The following is a 23,492-nucleotide window of genomic DNA, read 5'->3' on the forward strand; positions in this document are numbered from 1 at the left end:
AATGGCTTCTCTTTTTGCAGAGCATGGGCTCTAGGTGCGTGGGCTTCAGTAGTTGTGGCACTCAGGCTCAGCAGTTGTGGCTCACAGACTCTAGAGCACAGGCTCAGTAGTTGTGGCCCACGGGCTTAATTGCTCCATGATATGTGGGATCTTCCCGGAGCAGGGATCGAATCTGTGTCCCCTGCTTTGGCAGGTGGGTTCTTAACCACTGTGCCACCAGGGAAGTCCCTGAAGGTCAGTTTCTTGTGTCAACTGAGCTGGGCTACAGTTCTCAGTTATTCAGTCTAACTGAGGTGGAGGTGATGTAGTGAAAGAATTTTGTAGATGTGATTAAATGCCATAATCAGGTGATTTTAAGGAATGGAGATTATCCTATATAATCTGGGCGGGCTTGATTCAATCAGTTAAATGGCCTTAAGGGCAGAGTTGGAGCTTCCCTGAGGAAATTCCACTCTAGACAGGGCTTCACTCCATGCATGAGAGTTCCAGCCTGCCCTGCAGATTTCTCACCTGCCTAGCCAGCCCCCACAATCACGTTGACCAATTCCCTGCAATAAATCTCTTAATATATTATCTCCCAGTGGTTCTGTTTCTGTGGTTGAACCCTAACTGATACACCGAGTTTATGATATCCATCTGAAACTTAGAGTCAGAAGGGGGGTAGCGCAGAGGGCAGGTGGAAGTAGTTTGGGTCTGAGATTCAGCCTGGCTTCTTGGAGACAAAGTGTGATTAGAGAAAGAGGAACATGAAAGTAAAGAAGAGAGAAGTAGGCAGGGGCTAGATCAAGCCCAGTGATAGGTTATGGAAAAGAGTTTGGATTTTAAAAGGAATGGGAAGTGAAACAACAATTTGGTTTTTTTTTTTTAATTTTATTTATTTATTATTTTTTTGGGGGTACACCAAGTTCAATCATCTGTTTTTATAACAATTTGGTTTTTAAAGGATGATTTTAGCTACAGGAGAGTGGCTTGGATGCGGGTGTGATTTTAGAGGTCAAGGGTGGAAGGGGCAGACTACAGGGGGAGATTAGGTTAGAAAGATGGTAGAGTAAATGAGGCAAAGTGTGAGAATGAGAGGTAGGCCCCGCAGAACTTGCCGGTGATTTATATATGGAGGGGTGAGGACTGCCAAGGATGACTCTTGAGTTTCTGGCTTGAGCAACAACTGGGTGGATGGTGGACTCCTTCCCTGAGAAAGATCAAAGGACCAACTTGGATCCTTTGGAGAGAGCGCAAGGGCGTAAGTCAAAAGCTCTGTTCTGAACATTTTAGGTTTCATTAGACCTTGAGGCATCCAGGTGGACACGTCAAGTAGGCAACTGAATAATCAGGTGTGAAGCTCCGCAAGGAGGACAGAATTAGAGATATTAACCCGAGAAAGACAGCAGGTAGAGGGTGCTTAATTCATGGCAATAACGAGCTCACACTGAAAGGGAAAAGGGCTCAGGGTTTAGCAGGACGATCCTTAAGGAAAGGAGACTGAGAATGAACAGTGGGGTATAATGAGGTCACAATGACGTGGGATGGATCAGACTAAACGACGGTTTTAAATCCGAGTCCATCGATCCCTGGATTACGCTGAAATCAACTGCTGGCCACGCCCGCCCCCTAGCACGAGCCCTCTCAGCCCAGCTGAGCGGAACCTTCAACCCGAGCCGGCCCCGCCCCCCCCACGCGAGCAGCCCCAGGCTCCGCCCCCTCCCGATCCCGCCAGGCTCTGCAATCGCTCGTAGAGATCATCGCTTTGCCCAGGCGGTTGTGTAGATCCAACTGGAGACAGGGCCCAAACCATGGCGGAGAAGACTCAAAAGAGGTGGGTCGCTGTCTGAAAAAAGCCGGTTCTGTGCTCTCCGCAGGGTTGGAACCTGCTCCTGGCCGCCTGTGGTGGAGACTTAGATGGTGTCTTATCCCGGGTGCCCGGCCCAGGTGGTTCCTGAGGCCCAGACCTGGCGTCCGCGGAGGGAGGAGGCGACGGAACGGGGGTGGGGGTAAGGCGGGCCGGGAGGGGATGCCGAGCGGGGAGGCTGAGCGGGGCGTGGGAGGGTCTGGTCCTGGGCCCCTCCGCGGCCTCGCCGGCCTGACCCCGCTACGCGCCTGCGCGGAAGCGGCCTCGGACGAGGCTGCAAGGGGAGAAGGGCGTCGCCCCGCGCCCGGGACGCGGAGGGGCTTCAGCTCTTACGGCTCTGCGGCCGCCTGTGGCTGCTGTGTGTCCCCGACGCCCGCGGGCGTGCCGGCCGCTCCCCAGCCCCTTCCTGCCTGTTGTGGGCGCGGCGTGTGTTTGTAGGCGGACTCCGAGGGGGCCGCGCCTGGGCCGGAACTGGCTGCTTTGTAGACGCGCGGGGAGGGGTCCTGAGGCTGCTTCTGCAGCGGGGTCCTTGCTGGGCGCTGTGGGGATGGGAGGGGACACGCTTAAGTTAAACTGTCTCTCCAGAGCGGCAGTGTTGAGCACCCTTTGCTGACTCTGAAAAAAAACCGACAGACCTTGTTCTGGGTGCCATCAATGAACATTTAGGTTTTTCTTCCATTGAGGCAGGTAACTGTAATCTTTTTCATAAGCTAAAGAGGAACAGGTCTGCTAGGAATATTATGCGCAGTGCATAGTAGTGTGCAGCGGAGATGCTGGTGTTGATTGTTAGTGTAAATAGGTCTTCAGCTGAGCGGTCTTCAGCTGAGCGTTGTCCCAGCTACCTGTTTCTCCCTCCGCAGCATCGCTCCCAGGTGCGGTGGGGTCTACGCGGAGATGTTTGCACCAGGTTTTAATTGGTCTAGTGGTGAGCCTAATTATTCCTGCCTCGCCAAGAAATGTGCTGATGGTAGCACACGCTACCCGGAGCCTCTTCCATGGCCGTATAGGTGAAGACGGCACTTTTGAGTGTCTCCTCTTCTCGCTGGCCCAGGATAAGTTAAACGTTAGAGAATGCATTTTTCATAAAAAAAAAATCATAGCGAGAGGGAGGCTGAGGGAATGGGAAACGGATGGGAAATCATGTCTAAAATGAGATGTTTTTTAGAGGTTAACTTATTTGACCAGGGCTTAATAAAATTGCTTATTTAAACACACACATACTTTAAGTGAAAAGTATCAGAGAAGAAGCATTTACAAATGGTGGTACATTCAAGGGCAGCATCAGTCAGCTGTCACAGAAAAAATAACAAAAGCGACAGCATGTTTCCAGGAACCTTTCGGCTAACAGAAATGATTGGTGGTAGAATAATGATGTCCCAGGAGTGAACTTTGCTTCAAGAAATTTTAAGTCTGTGGGCTTCAATTTCCTCATCTAGGAAATGAGAGGTTTGGAATAGTTTCTGTTTTCTACTCCATGTCACTAAAGTTTTTTCTTTCTTCTCCTATTCAGTAGAAAGGTTACATATTTTCTGTGATTTCAGCAGACAAGGGACGTGTAGTAACCCAGATGGGTTATTTAAAAATTTTATTAACTTGTGCCCTGTAGAAAGTCAGTGCCTGTCAAAATGATGTAAACAGACGTAGCTGTGTCTAATGTCGACAACATTTCTTGAAGATAGACCCAGGGATTATTAGTTTTTGGTTTGATAGGTATTCTTTTTACTGAAAGCTTTAAAAATACTTTGTGGTAGGAAAATTTGTTCACAGAAATTTATAGAAGAAAAATTCTTGCATGTGTTTTTTTAGTTTTCCACATTAGTAAGGTAGTGGTGATTTTTTAAAATATTTATTTTTGGTGTTACTTTGCATTTATATTAGGGCTATTTGGGAGGATTCTGGAATGTGAATGATGGAGAAACATGTTATAGAGTTTGTACCCGGCTAACTTTCAGATCTGTATTTCTGGTCTAGAACTCTCTCATGGCTCCAGATCTGAGTATACTGGGTCTTTCTCCGTGGATACCTCAAACTGACTTCATCTAAAATGTAACCAAATAACTTCATTTTTCATTTTCTTACTTTTCTATGCACTGATGTTTTTCAGATCTCCCAACAAATGTGTCACATGCCTCATAATATTTTTTCCAAATGCTCATCACATAATCTGTTTTTTTTTTTTTTTTTCTTTTTTCCTAGAAATCTTCCCTTTGAAGTCCTCTGTCAACTTTGCTCTCTAAGACTGATGCACAGCTATTATGGTGAAGTTTCTCTCTCCTTGCACGCTGGAGCCTCTGTTTCTAGAATCTGTCTTGTCTGTCAGTTTACTTTTATTTAGCTACATACATCCTTCAGTAGCTTTCTAATAAAGAGTGCATAGGAGATTGTTTGTTTTAGTCTTTGCAAGTTTAAAAATGTATTTTCCTTCTGTAGTTGATTGCTAGTTTGGCTGGATAAACAGCTCTAGGTTAAACATAGTTTTCACTCAGATTTCTGCAGGGATTGTTTGCTGGTCTTCTAGTATCCAGTATTGCCCTAGAGGAATTTGATGCCATTCTGATTATTTCTTCCCCTCTGTGTGTGACTATTCCACCCCCCCCCCCCCCCCCCCCCCCCAGCCCTGGAAACTTTTGAGGATCCTTTCTATAGTTATCAGAAATTTTGTGATAATGTTACTTGGCATGAGTGTTTTGCATTCACTGAGTCCTTTCAGAGTTGAGATTGATAGCCATTGTCCTGGGAAATTTTCTTGTATTATTCTTTCATAGTTTATTCTCCACTAATATTTCTTTTTTCTCCTTTTGAGATTGCTTTTATTGGTTTTCTAACTGTCTTGCCTTTTCTCTCTTTTATTTCATTTTGTTCTACTTACTGGGAGAGCTCTTTTTTTAACCTCCATCATTCTAGTGAATTTTAAATATTGGTCATGTTTTTTATTCCTAGAACCTCTTTCTTAGACTCTGTTCCATTTTCATAGGCTTCTGTCTTGTTTTATGAAGTAGTGTCTCATTTCTCTCAATTATAGGGTTTTTTTTAATGTTTTCTTCTACTACTCTGAATTAACTGTTTCCTCAAACTTTTCTCTTTTTCCTGTTTGTTTTGTTTTTTTTTCCTTCTTAGTTGGAGGCTTTCCTGATGTATCTGATAATGGCCTTCTGTCCATTCTGTCCATTGTTGAGCACGAGAATGAAACACCTGGGAGCTCCAGGTATATGCATTAGGCTTGTCCTCTGATGTGTTTCAGGGTAGAGCAAGTCAGGCAGGAGGCTGAGCTCACAATATCTGGTAGTTCCTGTGGAAAAGAATCATCTCCTTGCTGCCTGAAATTCAGTATGAGGCCAGAGAGGCACATGCGAAAGGGGCGCTGGTGGTCTCACTGTTGTTCTGCCCGTTATCCTCACTTGTCCCTGGCCTGATACCTTAAGCACAGCACCTCACAGAGGGGCAGTCATCACCTGGCTGTGCCCCTGAGGATGGGGGAGGAGGGCAGACATCTGACTGCTTGGAATTTATCCCCTTTGCCTTACGTCCCCTCCCCTAGTACCTAGTGCCTCCAAGCTGGTGACTCTTTTCCTGCTGTTTACAGTGTTGTGAAAGTCTTGACATCTTTCATCTGCTGTTACCTCCTCTCCCTTGCTCTTTGCTCTTTCAGAATAATACTTATTTTATTCCTTTACTGTTGTTTTAGTGGTATTTTGGAAGGAGAGATAAGTTGTCCATGTAGACCAGGGGTGGGCAGACTTTCTGTAAAAAGTTAGTTTTGCCTTGTTTTTATTGTTAGTGTTCCAGTAAGTTGGTGGCTATATTTTGTTTCACTGCCTCTCCCCCTTTATGGCTGTTAAGCTTACTGACAATGTTTCACTGTTCTAAATAACCTTATGACCAATTTGGGCATATATGTTTTCCTCCTAATGAATTCTTGATGATAGAGCTCCAGGAATAGATTTCCTAGGTCACACATTATGAATATTTTTATGATTACTGATGCATATTGGTACAGTAATTTCAAAGAGGTGTCCTGATAGTGCCACCAGAAGTGTCCTAGTGTCTCAGTTAAATTACAGCTGCAGCAGCATCATTGGATAGGTGTCATCAAAGGAAAAGCAAAACACCTCATCACCCTGAACAAACTAATGTAAGAAGTGGACCAGAATATAACCATGTTGAATATTCCAAGTATTCACATTTATTTCATAACACAGCCTTTCATTTCTTCCCTCCATTGACTTGTGTCATGTTTCTGCTAGTATGGTATCAAGCGTCCTGGGTGTAAGATAACACAGAACAGTTATAAACAGTGGTCTGGAAATACTCTAACCCATGCCCCATTGTGAATATGGTGTAAGCAGGTTCTATTTGTGATAGCAGTTTATTGGAGACTGAAAGTAATGAGAAGTGATATTAATAATAATTTTATCCTTGGTTAAAGAGGTTTGTTGCTGAAGCAATGGGAGAAATGATTTAAAGAACAGAAAGTCTGGTCTTAAAGGGAAACTAAGGAGTCTAAGTTCATTAAATGACACTTATGAGTTACATGAATGTGTTTTTAGATAAAGAGGGAAGACACTTTTAGGCGTTATGATTTGAGGGGGACTTTTTATAGAAAGGGGATAAAGTTTTACCCTGATTATGGAAACATATCCAGGACCTCTTTGGCACCTGGTCTTAAGAAAGTTTAATCAATTATTTAATTATTTATTTACTGTATAGGTAATGCATTTGTGTGATTCAAAATGCAAACAATTAAAAAAATGGTACATAATGAAAACTTCCATCTACCCTTGTGTCGCTGCTCCCCAGCTCCTCTCTCTGAAGGCAGTGACTATTGATTGTTTCTTGTCTGTTCTTCCAGAGATAGTTTGGAAATATTCAACCAAATACAAATATTCAGCGGTTACACACTAGTACTGCTGTACAGGTTGCACCAGTTGTAAATGATGCTCAAAGTCCTATCAGAAAAACTGAATGTGCTAAACACTTCAGTATTTTATTAGAATGGTAACGTTGTCTTGTTTAGGTTCATGTTACATATAATGAAAATTTGCAGTCATCAAGGAGGATAAATTTTAAAAGTATGTGAATCTGTTTCACAGTAAAACATTTGAGAAAAAACTTTGCAATAACGTTTTTTAAAATCAAAGAAGTATCCAAAAATGACATGAAAAACAAATAGAAAGTACCATTAAATTTGTTTACAGTATCTACTATGTGTTAAAAATAAGCACATATTTTCATACATGAACATACATACATATTTATAGAACTTGATATGAGTGAATCATTGCACTCTAGATTTCTGGTTCTTGCTGGTTGTAAGTGATATAACTATTTAAATATGATATTTGCTGAAATGAGAAAACTTTTTGGAAAATTTATAAATTAAGGCTGTAACATATTGGTCAAGAAAACTTCAACTCTTTTACATACCAGGTTTTAGTAATTTACTTAAAATGCAAAGTTCATGTCTTAGAAGAAACTTTGATAGGATTTGTTTACCTTGTGGAGCTAGAACACAACAAGGATGTCTGGTTTTGTCACTCATCTATTTAATATCACACTGAAAGTCTTAGCCAGGGCAATTAGGGAAAAAAAGAAATAATACAAATACAGATTGGAAAAGAAGAAATAAAACTGTCCCTATCCACAGACAACAAAATTGTTTACATGGAAAATCCCAGAGAATCTACAAAACTACTTGCACTAAGTGGGTTTAGCAAGGTTGCAAGATACAAGGTCAGTATACAAAATTATTGTTTTCCTATATACTTGCAATGAACAACTGGAAGTCAAAATTTTGAAAAATCCACACAGATATAAAGTAAAAAATATCTGAAATGGTATCACTATTTCATAGAAACTTGAGAGCAGATTTAATGAATAATATCATTACTCCTAAGAAAAATAATTAATTATGACTGCGAGTTACTTAATGACTACCAGTTTAATGGGGAAGTCATTTGGTGCAGCTCTTCATGTCAGCCTATGGCTCAGCGAGGGCAGCATTTAGCTGGTTTCAGCTGTGTTCAGCAAAAGATCACAGCAGAATATCAAAAACATTAATTGTTTGGAAATTATTAATTTTTTGAATAATTTGCACTATAATTTATATCACTTGATCAGCAGTTTTATCATGTACGTAGAGAATAAATAGGAATATTTGTAAATTTTAAGTTTCTACATTGATTTCTATATTAATATTATATTGCTGGTTGTTAAATATTTTGAATGAACATACTTTTTGCTCCTTTTAACCAAAATACTGGCATGTTACTGTCCATCTTCTGGCTTTGATATTTTTCTGATTTAACAGTGTAGCTTGGAGATTATTCCAACTCTTTATATACCCTATTATTCATTCTTTTTTATGCTGTATAGTAGCTCATACTATACCATAATTTATTAACCAGTTCCCTACTAATGGATATCTAGGTTGTCTTGAGCTTTTTGGTGTTTAGGAACAATGTTGGTGTTAAAAAGAGTCCAAAGCCTGTTTTCCTCTCAAGCATCTTAATAACACGTGGTAAATGATTTTAGCTCAGTGGATGGTGTGTCACCTGAGAAGTGTATAATATATTAAATCTTACAGTTTACTTTTCATTTTTCCATCAGTTCGTTTTAACCTTTTTTTCATTGCAGTGTCAGGATAGCTTCTGTAACAATATTTTTAAACCTTATCCGTGATGAATGTTACCTTTTTTTCCCTACAGTGTGAAGATTGCACCTGGAGCAGTTGTGTGCGTAGAGAGTGAGATCAGGGGTGATGTAACTATAGGTAAGAAAATAGCCTGTTCGTGTTGTTTCTCAAGAATTGGTGTGATTTAATTTATTTCAGTGCTTTGCAATTCATTAGGTATTATTTTCTATGTTTGAGTGATGTCTTAATATTATTGAGAAAGCAGAGTATTTCTCTAAGTGTTTATTATTTCTAAAAGAATTTAGTGTGATGGAGTCTGTATTTAAACTCCTATCTGATAAACTAATGAGACAGTATAATAGTCATTCATTTATCCGAGAGCCAGCTATTGTGTACCTACTATGTGCCAGGCCCTGTGCTAGCACTAGGGACCTAGCAGTGAACACAGCAGACAAAGGTACTGCCTTCACAGAGCTTGCATTCTATTAAGAGTGTAAACCATGGGGTCTCACGGACTTGGGGTAGCACCCTTGCTCTTTACCTGCTGGGTTACTTTGGGCATATCACTTAATCTCTCTCATTTTCCCCATCTGTGTAATTGTGTGTATCAGAATTAGGTTCAGCTGCTTGTAGTGGTGGCTTAACACGCAAAGAATTACCCCCTTATATAAAAAGCCCAGAGGTAGGCAGTTCAGGGCCTGTCCGTTGATTATCTGGGAGCTCCAGCCTTGCAGGCCAGGATGTCATGGCTGGAGCACCAAGAGTGATCTTGGATAAGAAAGGGGAGGAGTGGAGACAGAGGGTTATACCTCCCAGTGGAGTCAGCTCCCCTTAAATAGGCTTCCTGGAAGTTCCACACAGTCCTTTGTCTTGGGCTTGGTCTCATGGACCCACCTAGCTACAGAGGAGGCTTGGGAGATGTAGTCTCAACTGGACACATTGCTGCCGCCTTACTGGCTTCTGTTACAGGGAAAAGGGGAAGAATGGATATTTGGTGGCAGTTAGCAGCTTTTGTCAGAGGTAAAATAGGAGTGCCCCCCTCAGAAGTTTAGGAGTTTTTGTTTGTTTGTTTTGTTTTTTAACCTCACAGGTTTCTGGAGGATTAAATAAGAATATTTGTTAAAATCATTGCCCAAGACCTAACGTATGGTAAGCATTCAATAAACATTGGCTAATTGCACTGTAGTCAGTGTAGCCTTGTTAGAGGTGAAGTCCAACATTGAATCCAAATAAACGGTTTAACATGTGGCAACTTGCTTATATGAACATGATTAAATTCCCCCAAACGCACATTTTAGTACATTCTAGTTCTTTTACCTGTGTTTTCACTGGACGTGGTGCCCTGGTAGCTTTATTAATGTGAGCCCATCCTTACCGGCCTCTAAGCACACTTTCAGAGGGAAAATATGACTTGTTCCCTTACACCAACAGTGTCTGTAAAAGAAAAAACATTTTTTTAATATTAGTGAGTCTAAGCCTCCAGCCACTTCAGGCATCACATCTTATAAAACCGGTTAGGATTGGGCCAGTATTGTGGGACATCGTTAGCAATTTGCCAGGTTGGATTTATTTAATTATAATATGTTAAATTGACAGAATTTCAAAGTTTAGAAGGTAACTCTTTCTTTCTAGTGCTGCATTAACTTTGTTAACTCAAACCACTTGTAAGCTTTCTATGAGGAGAAATGATGATAGCCACATGTGTATCAAAATGTTCCTCTGCGTTTTTATTCTAGTGTTTTTATGGTTTTCATCAGGATTCAAGGAATAACATCTAATATTAGCTTATAAGGTATTCTATAATTAGAAGGAAAGTAAGACTGAAATAATTATATACTTTCCCTCTCATTTCTGCTTCTTCCCTGCTTTAAACAATGTGTTCAGTATCTACTGTGTAGTAGATATATAGATGATATGGATATCTCTACAGGCATAAATGTACACACAGCAGGTGTACATATTTGTGTGTGTGTGTGTGTATGTTTCAGATTTGAAATAACAGGTCCTGTCCTTGCAGAAGCTTTCCTAGAGTAGCAGTAACTGCTTTATGCTGTGAAAAGAAGAGCTGGGCCACTGCATAGGACTGGGGCCTGGGGGTTTCAGGAATCAGCGCTCCCTTTCTTGTTCTCCCTCTGTCTTTCATTTCTTTGTGCTCCTCCCCTTTCTTTATCCCTCTTATCCTCGTGCCGTCCCTAAATGTTGATATTATGTAAAGAAATACAGTATTTAAATCTGCTTTTCATGAAAGCTGATCTTCAGCTGATTGTACACAACTCTGATGGTTAAAATATAAAATGATTGTTCAACACAGATTTTCAGTGATGGATTATAGCATGAGAAATGGTAATAATTTTTTTTAAACTAGTGATTTGAAATTTTATCACAGAATGGATCTAAGTTAATATTCGTTGGGTTTATTTTTGACCCCAGTTTTTTAAAACAAGAAAATTTGCTCTTTACAGAAACATCTTAATTTTTAAAATTAAGGAAAAGATTCAGAAGTGACACAGTTACCCAGTGTTCTGTGTTCCACAATTCTTGTCTCATTTTCATTGTGCCTGTTTCTTATTTTTAATTTCACATATAAATATGGGAATTTTCCAGTTTTGGTATTTAGATAGTCATTTCTATCATTGTTATATTTGGTATAAAATAATCTCTAATCTTTTGGTACTATTAATTCATTTTTCCCATGTAATACATCAGATTTAAAAAGCTCCTGGGGGCTTCCTAGGTGGCGCAGTGGTTAAGAATCCGCCTGCCAATGCAGAGGTCACGGATTCGATCCCAGCTCCAGGAAGATCCCACATGCCGCGGAGCAACTAAGCCCGTGTGCCCAAAAAAAAAAAAAAAAAAAAAAAAGCTCCTGGGAGGACAGGGAGAGCGGGAGGGAGTCGCGGGAGGGAGGGGATATGGAGATATATGTATAAATACAGTTGATTCACTTCGGTGTACCTCAAAAGCTGGTACAAGAGTGTAAAGCAATTATATTCCAATAAAGAACTTAAAAAAAAAAACGCTCCTGGGAGATATAAAGTTAAATCAAAACAGAGAGTAGAGATGTTATATGATTACAACTCACCCTCCCTACCATGTTTTTGTGTGTGTGTTTTGTGTTTTTTTGTGGGATTTTCTTCTTAGGGAAACTTATTTTTTATTTATTTTTATTGGAGTATAGTTGATTTACAATGTTGTGTTAGTTTCTGCTGTACAGAAAAGTGAATAAGTTATACATATACATATATCCACTCTTTTTTAGATTCTTTTCCCATATAGGTCATTACAAAGTACTGAGTAGAGTTCCCTGTGCTGTACAGTAGGTCCTTATTAATTATCTCTTTTATACATAGTAGTGTGTATATGTCAATTACAATCTCCCAATTTATCCCTCTCCCTCCCTTTCCCCCATAAGTTTGTTTTCTACATCTGTGACTCTGTTTCTGTTTTGTAAATAAGTTCACTTGCACCAATTTTTTAGATTCCACATACAAGCAATATCATAATATTTGTCTGTGTCTGACTTACTTCACTTTGTATGCTAATCTCTAAGTCCATCCATGTTGCTGCAAATGGCATTATTCATTCTTAAGGCTAAGTAATATTCCATTGTATATGTATACCACAACTTTATCTATTCCTCTGTCAATGGAGTATTTTTCAATTTATGGCTTTTTTTGTTTTTGCTTAATTTATCAGAATAACTAATATAACTTTTTTGTTACAGTGTAGATATGGAGATTTGAGCACTTAATAAGCTCTGTTTTTTGGGTTAAGTAGCAATAAATTCAAGTGTAGTTTAATTAATAGATTTTTCAGGATGTTTTGCATAATTTTCCATCCCCTGGACAGTTTTACCAAATTATTCCATTCTGAGATATTTGAGGAAGAAAGTAATTTTTCCCTTTACTATGTTTCAGTTAGTAGAACTTTAAACCTCATCTTCTGTTTTCCTAGAAAATCAGGTATTTGGTTTGTCAAAGAAACTAGTCCAAAGCTTTGAAGTATTGTCCTTAACCAGAAACCCTATGGCTGTGGCTCTGCTTGGAGCCCGACCCCTTTCGTTAGAGGCCGCTAGGAAACAGACCTTGGGAAAAGTAACAGCTCTCTCATTAATTATAATTTGGATAAATAAGGTTTCATGGTATCAAACCTATTTTTGATTAGACTGCCTTGATTCATGGGCCATGCATTATATCCTGAAAATTTTGTTTTGAAAGCTGAAAAACATTTCAGAAAAGTAGCTCTGAGCACAGTCCTGTTATAGGGTGAAGGCAGACTCCTGGGGTTGGTACAGGGCTTGGTGGGACATTGTAATGTGAAGGCAGAACTCGGTACAGTGGCAAAGCTTTGTGATGGAAGCACTTTGTCCCACTTATTCTGTTGTTCTTTCCATTATAGTTTTTAATATTGATCAAAAGCTTCCCTTTTATTGTGGAAATCTTTTTTCTAATTGAGGTAGCGTTGGTTTATAACGTGTAAGTCTTGTATGTACATTATGGAAATCTTTTTCAATAAGGCAGAACAGTGGCTTTGACATGAGAAATTAATTCATCAAATATAAAGTAGTTCTTAAAGTTACTTCAGCTTACAGGTCAAGGAATTGTTTTCATTTTCAAAAAAGACCTTGTGGCTTTTGGAAGTATTTATTGACATATGAAAATGTCCACAAAGATTGCTTTCTGTGGCAAAGATAGACGGGGAAAATGCCCTTTACTAAATGAGGGGAATGGAAATTTGATGCAGGGAATGTCTTTCTGGCTAGGTTGCGTCAAGTCCAGCCAACATTTAGAAAAATAATTCATCAGCCAGTAAGGCAGCTCCAACTCTAGACACATTTATCCAAACAAGGAGATAAGCCAAATTGGGTTTCAGCACATTTGGTAAGAAAACATACAAATTACCCTGCCAGAAAGAGCTCCAAGAAAGTTCGCAACAGCCTTTTAAAAAAACTTTCCATGGTGACAGATTTTTATTTTTAAAACATTTTAACCTCAAGACCCTTCAACTTGGTTTGAATTCAGACCCATTCTAGGTAAAAGTGCCTCTTGCATGCAGAAAAGCGTGGAACAGACCATACTCACATTTCAGTATGCGGTCACTGCCCAGGTCTGGGTCTAGTGCTCGGGTTGCCCAGCTGTCTGGTGCCGACCTCCAGCGCTGCGCAGGGACAAAGTGTCACTCACCGGAGTCAGGAGTTTCCTGTAAGGAGTTCACCAAACCTAAGTCTTAACAGTCACATATCCTGCAGTTCATATATGCATACTAACCTCTCTAGTATTTGCCCAAAAAAGACCTACAGGAGGTTAAGGGAAACTACTCAGTTTATTGTCACGCATGACCTTGCTGTTAACATCACAACTCAGAAGTAGATATTGTTTCACCTTCCAAGTCATTTCAGCCCCAGAACTCCAAGACTTGTAATTTGGCAGTGCGGCCACCAGGTGGGGGTGTTGTCTTAAACACAGGTCTCACCGACGCTGCTCACAGGTCTCTTATAATGCTTCATATCCCAGGACAAGGCCCTTAGATTTATAACCAGTTTTCCAGTTATTTACTGACAAACTTATTAATAATGATAAAAACAATAACAGTAATAAAACACCTGGATAAAATAGCTCTAGCATTATTTTAAAATATTGTGTGAGAAGACATGGGATTTGGAATTATGTAATTTTTAAAAAATGTGGGCTCATCTCTGGGGTTTTTTGGGTATAATTAACATATATTATTTTTGAAAGGGAAATTGAAAGCACCAGTTGTTTTCAAAAGCTGTACTTTAGAGGAGCTTTTAAGGAAACTCAGGTCCCAGTGGTACCTTTGTCTTACTAGCCCTTTCTCAGGTAGCTTCTTGCAAGACTGCTTGTTGTCAAAAGCTGGAGCCTGAGGACCAGCAGAATATCTAGTGCCTCTGGCTACTTATCCAGCTGTGGCAAAGGACCTGCTTTCCGGCCCAGCCGTGATGATCTCTTCTTCCTGTCAGATTTTTTAATGCCAGTAATGGAAAAATTTTATTAATCTTTTTTCACTGTCTTTCAGTATGGTGAAGAATTTTCCTTCCTGGTTAAAAGGAGGTTTTACCCCTGTACCTGAGTATCAGGGAAGAAAAGCAGTTTTCTTCTTTTCTCAGACCAGGAGGAGTTATTTTGTTTACTGTGATAAAGTTCTTAGCTCTTAGTATCAGACAGCGATGAACCTCCCACTGTGAAGAACTGTGATCTCCCTTTGTAACGTCATTTTATATAATCTGCATTTCAGCCCAGTGAGGTGGGTTATCACAGATCTCATCTTTTTATAGATGGGAAAACTGAGGCATTTGAGAGATTAAGCGCACAGCTTTTTAGTGATAAAGGCCAGAGCCTGGACTTTCTAGACAGGGGGTGGGGTGCTAGCTGGGGCTTTAATTATAAAGAACCTAAAATAGAAATATCGTGTCCCTTTATCATAGAAAATTTTGACGTAAAGTGTAAATCTGGTATTGTGCAAACTACGGATTTAAATTGGTTCACACGGCTAGAAGACCTGTAAGAAATTTCTTATTTCAAAGGAATCCAGTGTTGTTTCAGCATTGTTTTAGCAGCTCTCCCCAAAAGAGGTAACTTGTAAATGCCCATTATTAAGGGATTGGTTAAATAAATTATGATGTATTAATATGATGTGAAATAATATTCAGCCATTAAAAAGAATAGCCAGCTAGATGTAGTTATATGGGAAAATCACCATGACTTATTAGATCAAAAATCAAATTGCAGAATAACTATTCCTCGGTTTTTTTTAAAAAGTATGTACTTGTAATTCATAGTTTTTCACCTTCAGGTTGAATTTATTTTTTAACTTTCTAATGAAATATATACAGTGATATTTACAGATTTTAAGTATACAGCCGTACTTGAGTCTGGAATATTATACTCCAAACTTTTAAGAATGGTTACCTCTAGGATCTTTCACTTTTGGCTTTGATTGAGGTTTTTCTAATGAGCATATATTCCTCTTATAAACGTGTGTGTGTGTGTGTGTGTTTTTAGCAAAGGAAAAAGGCACACGTGGTCAGTCATGGTCGCCTCGAGAAGCTTCCCAGGGATCTGAGTGAGCCCATCTTCTATTCTGAAAGCTCCTGTCCTGCACAGGAGAATTGCCAGGGAAATTGTGCTTTAGCAGCTGAGGATTGGGGAGCCAGAGGTGACAGAAATAACAAAGCCACTCCTTTGACCCCACCCTCTGTAGCAATCCCAAGCTCTTCATTGTTAGGGAAAAAAATAAGCTGCACTGAGATTCCTTCCAATTCTCTGGGCACCAGCAATACCTCTTTATTTATTTTAATACATTTTTGAGTGAGCATGTTAAGTATTCCCAATTTTCAAGATAAACAAGCTCAAAAGGGCAGAAATAGCATGCATTCCCTCTTGTTTCCCTGTAACATACAGCCCTGCATCTTGCCTGTCACAAGCAGATGATGATTATTGAATAAATTATTAATGTGATTTATTAAAACAATCGAATACTGAATTCCATGGACAGTGTCATCTTCCTGATTCCCTTCCTACTTTCTGCAGCACTTCTGCCCACCCTCTTTTACTTAGAGTCAGTTACTTCCTGTCCACTTGTTTACACATGAAAATGGCCTTGGTCTGGGTGGGTGGGGCGGGTGTTGGAGGGAGCGGCTGCAGTGAGATGACGTTTTCTCATTAGTGGTTTCATTATCACCCAGATGCTAGGCCTTTGGGTAAATAGAGCGGGGGAGGGGATGTCACAGTCCAGAACCGGCGCTGAGTCTAGGCAGCGCAGTGCCTGCATCACCCCGGTGGTGAAGGGGCGCAATGAGAGCCCTTGCTGCCCCTGGACTTGAGACTGGAGTCACTGCCTCAGCTCTCCCTTTATCAGAGTCGCAGGACTCTGGTAACCATGCTGGGCTCCCTCCTCTGCCTGACCTTTACCCCTTTCAACTGGTTAAAATCATACGCTAGACTAGTAGGGATGGTGACAGCAAAACAAAGCTAAGGTTAGTCTCCATATTTTCTAACTCTCATCCCGCCCATATTTCCTCTTAATCCCTTAATAAAAGAACTAATTCTGTAATACGCCGGCATGAGAGAGTGTCATGTGGTTCACCAGCATAAGAAAGCACCAGCGTTGTAAGCAAAGAAAGACTTACCTTTATGAGGGAAAGGAAGAAAGGGAATTAATTTTTATTGCCAACTACATGCCAGAATACTATGTCTGCAAACATAATTTCATCTAATTCTTACAACAGCCCTGCAAGACTGGTGTTATCGCCACCCCCATTTCACTGCCGAGATAACAGAGGCTTCAAAACAGAGGGTGAGCCTGGGCTATCTGGCTGCAGAGCCTATGCTGTCTCCACTCACCTCAGGTTGAGATTTGGCATGAGCGACAGTGATAGCATTTGTAACGTGCCTGGTGTGATGCCTGGCACCTTCTTTAGGAAACAGTCCTCCCAGCAGCCTTCTTGGAAGCACAGCCTCCACAAGTAATTTCTTTTCGCCATACTTTTAACAGGACCCAGGACAGTGATCCACCCTAAAGCACGAATCATTGCGGAAGCCGGGCCCATAGTGATCGGCGAAGGTAACCTAATAGAAGAACAGGCGCTCATTATAAATGCGTGAGTAAGACTCTTACAGATGCTCTGAACCAGGTGCCACGGAGAGCATTTCCATTCACTTCAGCCCCATCTCTAGGGAGCTTTTACAGCAGACATCTGGAAAGCTCACTGAGAGCTAGGAAAACACGGAGGATCTTTTTCAGCACAAGTCATTAGTAAGTGAGGAAACCGAAGACCAGAGGGGTAAAGAGACTTGTCCAAGGTGAGGTAGCTCGGAGGTAGATGACTAGAATCTCCGACTTGCGGCCTGATGATCTTCCCCTTACATACGACAGCCTCTTCTGTTCCTTAAGCGGACGTTTCCTGAGGACGCCCCCAGCAGCCCAGTGCTGTGCTCACTGCCTCAGACAGTCTTCCAGGCGGATTTCTTGGTTCTCGCAGCCATGTTATTACTCACACTTGGACATGTGAACTTAAGTCTGATACGTATTTCCATATGCCTTGTGGGGCTAACTCAGTTATATCTGAAAAGTTGGGGGTCCTAGAGGCAGTTTTTGAACTTTAAAGATTAAAAAAATTATAAACTATTAGAACATGTATGTACATGATCTTAGTGAACTAGACTGTAATACCGATGAAATTTTTATAAGCATTTGTAAAGCTTTCTAGATAAAATTTTGGCAGGAAATTCAAGCTTATACCTAATATATAGTAACAGTGTATGGAATTTGTAATAAAGACCTTGGAAAAATATTTAACTGTGATAAAGAGATTGGTTTGTCTTAATGCTTACTTAGGACTTGGGAGTTTCTCACTATATTAAGCAGTTTCTTTTTAAAATATATTTTGGCACCTTTAGTGTAAGTCAGTTAACAACTGCTATATTCTGCAGTAACTCAGCTGTCAGAGATAAAGCCCCGGTTTTAAATGGCTTCCTCCTCTTAGACCACAAACATGTTATGTTACACATGTTTCAGCTAACCACCTAACAGCATAAAATGATTATTTTACTTGACTATTGTTTACCTTTCACAATCTTGAGTGGTTATTAGGAATGGAAATTTTTCAAGTTAGGCATGATTTTGATTCCAGTTTAACAAACTGAAAGTCTAGCCAGCATCTTTTCTCCCTTGTCCTGGGAAAGGCTCCCTGGGCTTTGAGTTTAAAAAATAAACAAAGGAAGGCTGACTTTCTGTGCACACCTGTGACTTCTTTACATTTCAGTAGTTCTTTCTCAACTCAGAATCATGTCTTCCCCAGCATAGAAGATAAATAATTCACTTGGATTAAGAAATTACTTACATTGTTACAAATGTTAAGCTTGATAGAAGTAAAGTTGAAAGAATGAACCCAAATTCTAAAGCAGAATTGCTGATTGCGTTATTGACTTTTTGACAGTTTGTCTCTTCTTTTTATAGTCACCCTGATACCATCACTCCTGATACCGAAGATCCAGAACCCAAACCTATGCTCATTGGCACCAATAATGTGTTTGAAGTTGGGTGTTGTATCCTTTGCAATAATTTAAGATAAAACATTCCCAGCTGTCTTTTGGTACCCAGATCTCCTCTGTAGAAATTGTCATAATTTATCTATCAAATACTTTTATTTTTATATATATATATACACCCACATACATATACATAATTACATATAATACATAAAAATTATATATAATATGTAATATATTATGTAATATGTATTATGTGTATATATAAATATATATATATAAATTATGTTTTTAGGACTAGGCCATCCAGCTCTTTGAAATAACTTATTTACAGTATATCAAAAAAATTATCCCCTCTGTGTCATTGAATAACGCAATAGAGTGAAGGAAGTGTGCTGTTTTCGGGTGTACATACACACGCGTGCGCACACACACACACTCATCTTTAGGAACCATCTTGCTCCTGTTGTTACATCTTGTTGGCAGTTACAGTGACTGAGTGGCGCAGTAGACATGAAGGAGTAATCTTGGCTTCAGCCCTGATTTAAGAACCACAGCTCTGTCCATTCAATTCCTGTATAGTTTTAGGTTGACAGTATGTTGTTGTCTGATGCAAGGAAATGGTAGATGGGGAGGAAATTATTTCATTTTTTGTTTTCTCCCCCCCGTGAATCACTAGTGCCTTTGCTGACTTCATACTCTAAAAAGATAGTAAAATCTTTTCATGATGTCAGCAGAAGATTATTTTATAATAGAAACTACTTCAAGGAGAAAATCTAAAGGTTTAACAATAGGAAAATATTTAAATATATGAAGCTGCAATCATTAAGTGGACGACGAGAACCATTAAGAAGTCACTTAAAATTATGTTTTTAAAGATTTTGGGTATGGAGTAATGCTTTCAAATGTAAGTGAACTGAATAAGGCAAGCTACAAAAGTTTATACAGTTTGATTTCCAGTTATATAAAGGGAATTGCATATATTTACATAAAGATATATCAAGCCATTAACAGTGTTATCTTTAAGTGATTGGGTGTTAGATAGTTTTAATTTTCCTAAAACAATTGTGAAAATCTTACTCATAAAATTGGGGTATAAGGTGCTCATTTCTTAAAAAAAAAAATAGAAGTCATTTATTTATACTTCAAGATACTGTATTTCTATTTAAAGATTAAAACTTTACTTGCAGACTGCCCTGGGCAAGGAGTTCTGGCCAGGCCAGCCTGTGGGGCCCCTCCCATGCCTCTGTCCCTGCCCCAGTGCAAGATAAGGACAGAGTGGATTAGTAGGAAAAAAGATGAACATGTTCACAAAGTCTGCTTAACTCTGGCTTGCAGATTCCCAAGCCATGAAAATAGGAGATAATAATGTTATTGAATCAAAAGGTAAGCTATGTTTGGAACTTTATTGTAAAAACTGATTACCTCCTTTTTCTTTGTGGTGTTCTGGAAAACAGCCTAAGTACAAGCAAGCCATGGCAAAATGGTGTGCTTTGGAGAAAGGCATGGTTGGGAGTGGGCTAACATAGCTGTGAGATGAATTCTTTGCCTTTAAGAAACCTAATCTAGTAATGTGTTTAATACATTAAATTAAAATTCCAGCTGTGTACATTTAAATCAGGATAAATTAAACCATAAACTTCAGGTGAAAGATTTGAAAAAGATTTCTACTAAAAACTAGTGTCAACAGTAATTTAGTTGATTAACGTTGTTGTAGAATTAAAGAAAAAAAATCAGTTTCTCTAGCAATTTGCTTTCGTTAATTTCAGGACTGCTTTCCCCTAGCCCATCAGAAACGAATGTGAGCTACTTTATCATAGGAGGAGGGGCATCTGAGTCACCGTCACTGCTGGGAAGAGCACCAAGAGCTTGTCTAGGAAAACCAGAATGATGAGACTTCCTTAGAGTAGTGCCTTTCCTTTCTTGGCCTTGATTGGCATGAATGAAAATGCTTCTTTTTTTAAATAATAAAATTAGACTTTTTGTTAATCTACTTAATGTTTTTTATTTCATTGGGATTACAAGTTATGATGATGATATTTTCTATTTATTGTATAATTACTGTGTCAAAGCTGTGCTCTACACTTTGCATTTATTATCTCATTTCTTTCAGCAAATTGTGAAGTAGGATCATCTCCCTTTTATAGATAAACTTGCTCAGAGAATTTACAGGGACTTGTCCAAGTTCGCACAAATAGCAGCAGAGCTCTGTTTTGAATCCACTTAATACTAACTAGTCTGGTGCCTGCCTCTCTGCTGTACAAACTCTGGACTGAAGTGTTTTCTTTAATATTTTTCTTAAGGGCAGTTTGTATTTTTATATTTGCATCATCTTAGGAAAAAAATAGTGTTCTAGTCATTGGGTGTCTTACATAGTAGTTCTCTGTGTGTCTCCTGCAGCATATGTAGGCAGAAACGTAATATTGACAAGTGGTTGCATCATCGGGGCCTGTTGCAACCTGAACACGTTCGAAGTCATCCCTGAGAACACAGTGATCTATGGCACAGACTGCCTTCGTCGGGTGCAGACTGAGCGACCACAGGTACTGGAGCCTCTCTTTTAAAAAGAGTCCTTTCTAGGGCTGCTCATTTTCCCAAAATGCCACATAATTGTTTTAATGGGGCAGTAAGTCTGCTGTTTAAAAAGCAAATAATTAAAACAGAGAAACATTCCTAAGACTATAATTTCTTTGCAATTTTTGAGTCCTTAAGTTAATACCAGAAATATGTCCAAAGATGACAATGACACATTGATTATGGGAAAAGAAAATCCAGGGATGTTATTCCTAGTCTTATGTATTTTCGCCGGAAGTGCATCACCAAGCCTTACAAACTATACTGATTTACTCCTAAAAATACCAACCTTCAAGGGTAAGGAATGAACCTACGAAATTTATACTGAATACCCAACTGGGGTTCATCTGTTAGTTTACTAACATAGATACTTTGAAAATAAACACAGCTTGTGAATATGCAAGTATATTTAGATATTTTCCTGGCTTATGAGAAATTGTCCCCTCCTAATAACCAAGACTAATGGGAAGTATGTATTTGGAGTTCCATGGTAGAGTAGGAGATAAGTAAGATAGGGCCTCTGGGGCTTCCTCTGGACAGGAGACATTCTGATTGAAGTTTTGAGCTTGGCACCCTCAGTATATTACCCAGCCTCTTTCCCTTCCCTCAAAGAGAGTATTTTTCAAGACATTTTGCACTTTGATTCCTAGCCATATTTTATCAGAAATTAAAATTCCAGTTCTTTCCGGGTTATTGTAATTCTGTAATGTTTGGCTCTTATTATTATTACTATTATTATAAGCAAGTATTTCTTCTGTAGACCAAAAAGGAAATAAGAACAAATCCAGTATTTTTTTCACTATCTTTCTGCATAACTGCAAAAGCATTGATGAGGGAGAAATGAAGCTGGGGTTGAGTTAAGGGAGATTAGAGTTAAGTGAGCAAGACTGTCTGAACTTGACTACATAATGGTATATATGCAATACTGTTTTCCATATTTTACTGATCATAAGGTTCACGTAGAGGTCCTTATTACAAAGGATCCCTCAGACTTCTGGAACCAAAGTTCTTAGGGCAAGGGCCTAAAAGTCCACAATTTCCACAAGTACCCCAAGTGAGATGTACAGTGAGGGAAGTAAGAGTGAAGATAGGTGAGTACCACAGCTGTGTGCTCTGTAGGTCGTGTAGAAAGCATGTACTGGGGTATTTTACTTATGTTTTCTACTGTAATAGGAACTTTTTCACTACTTAGAGGCCAAGGTGAAATCTATAAAAGCAAGGTTGAAAACTGATTAACATATTTTTACATGTAAAATTTTTTGGCCTTTTCTTATTACCAAAGTTAATGTATGTTCATTGTAAATTGAAAAAACAGAAGCAAAAAAAAAATCAGTGAATGGGATCCACTGCAGGGGGCACGGGTTCAATCCCTGGATCCCTGGTCAGGGAACTAAGATCCTGCATGCTGTGCAGGGCTGCCAAAAGAAAACACATCAGTGAAACTCACCTGTAATTCCATGGCATAGTGATAATCATTTCTACCTGATACTCTTAACTTTGCTTTCTGCTGGTCAGTTCTTAATTCTCTTATCTTTTTAGCCCCAGACACTACAGCTGGATTTCCTGATGAAAATCTTGCCAAACTACCACCACCTAAAGAAGACTATGAAAGGAAGCTCAACTCCAGTTAAGAACTAAGAACAATATGTGACATCAAGATAACATTTGTCTTTGACCACTCTCTTTTGAAAGAGCCAGTGTTTATGCACTCTTAGCAGTCCACAGAATAATACATGTTAACTTGATCTTGTAAAATTGAGTTAGGAAAGTAATAGATTTTCATTGTAACTGTCCTCTATAATTTATATAAAATGTATTATTTTCTGATGTCCTTGTCCCATTTCTGATAATTTACAGAGTTTTTGTTCTGTGTTGTTTTGTTATATAAAATGTTGGCCATGAATTTTAGTTATATGAAAGACTACCCATGATAAGAAAGAACATACTGTTATGTATTTATATTCTGGCATTTACTAAACTAAATAAAAATGTTGATGATGACAGGACTTTTAGTGAATATACTTTAATCAGTTTTTCTACTTGCATGAACTTTCCCAAAATAGCTCTTTTAATTTTTATTGTGTACTAGCCGTATATTAAAGCTAATGTGTTTCTCTCTTCCTTTTGTAGATTTGTAGCTGTTTAAAATTTCAGGTGAAATCTCAGCAGCTGTTGAATTAATTTAGACTTCATTTTGTTTCCAAGGAAAAGATTTCTTTTTCTCTTTAGTAAAACAAAAGTAATCAGGGAAAGATGTCTTCAGTAGAATACAAAATCAAAAAGAATGATGTCTGATGAAAACGGGCAAATAAATTACCATTGAGTGATATTCTTAGGTTTCTGAGAACAGTGAAACTAGAAGAGATTTTGATGTATTTATAAGTATATGAAATTATTTTGGCATATTACTAACCACTAATTATTGACCTTG

General features: G+C 39.1%; 1 protein-coding gene across 1 annotated transcript; it reads left to right on the forward strand.

Annotated features, from left to right (window-relative positions):
• Positions 1–1,707: 1,707 nt before the first annotated feature.
• DCTN6 (dynactin subunit 6) lies at positions 1,708–23,174 on the forward strand. The gene is made up of 7 exons (XM_057697178.1): positions 1,708–1,813; positions 8,551–8,615; positions 16,992–17,097; positions 18,456–18,544; positions 19,826–19,873; positions 20,888–21,030; positions 22,601–23,174. The coding sequence occupies exons 1-7, from the start codon at positions 1,791–1,793 to the stop codon at positions 22,697–22,699; spliced, it is 573 nt and encodes a 190-aa protein (XP_057553161.1). The 5' UTR covers positions 1,708–1,790; the 3' UTR covers positions 22,700–23,174.
• The last annotated feature ends 318 nt before the right edge of the window (positions 23,175–23,492 follow it).

The sequence above is a fragment of the Hippopotamus amphibius genome, chromosome 10 (genome assembly GCF_030028045.1).
Source record: "Hippopotamus amphibius kiboko isolate mHipAmp2 chromosome 10, mHipAmp2.hap2, whole genome shotgun sequence".
NCBI lineage: Eukaryota > Metazoa > Chordata > Mammalia > Artiodactyla > Hippopotamidae > Hippopotamus > Hippopotamus amphibius.

What these genes read in the sequence shown, in the direction of transcription:
- DCTN6 (XM_057697178.1), top strand. Translation starts at nt 1,791, where the DNA reads ATGGCGGAGAAGACTCAAAAGAG. An exon ending in CAGGCGCTCATTATAAATGC is followed by an intron (nt 17,098 to 18,455) that starts GTGAGTAAGACT and finishes TTCTTTTTATAG; the next exon opens with TCACCCTGATACCATCACTC. An exon ending in TGTGTTTGAAGTTGGGTGTT is followed by an intron (nt 18,545 to 19,825) that starts GTATCCTTTGCA and finishes TCTGGCTTGCAG; the next exon opens with ATTCCCAAGCCATGAAAATA.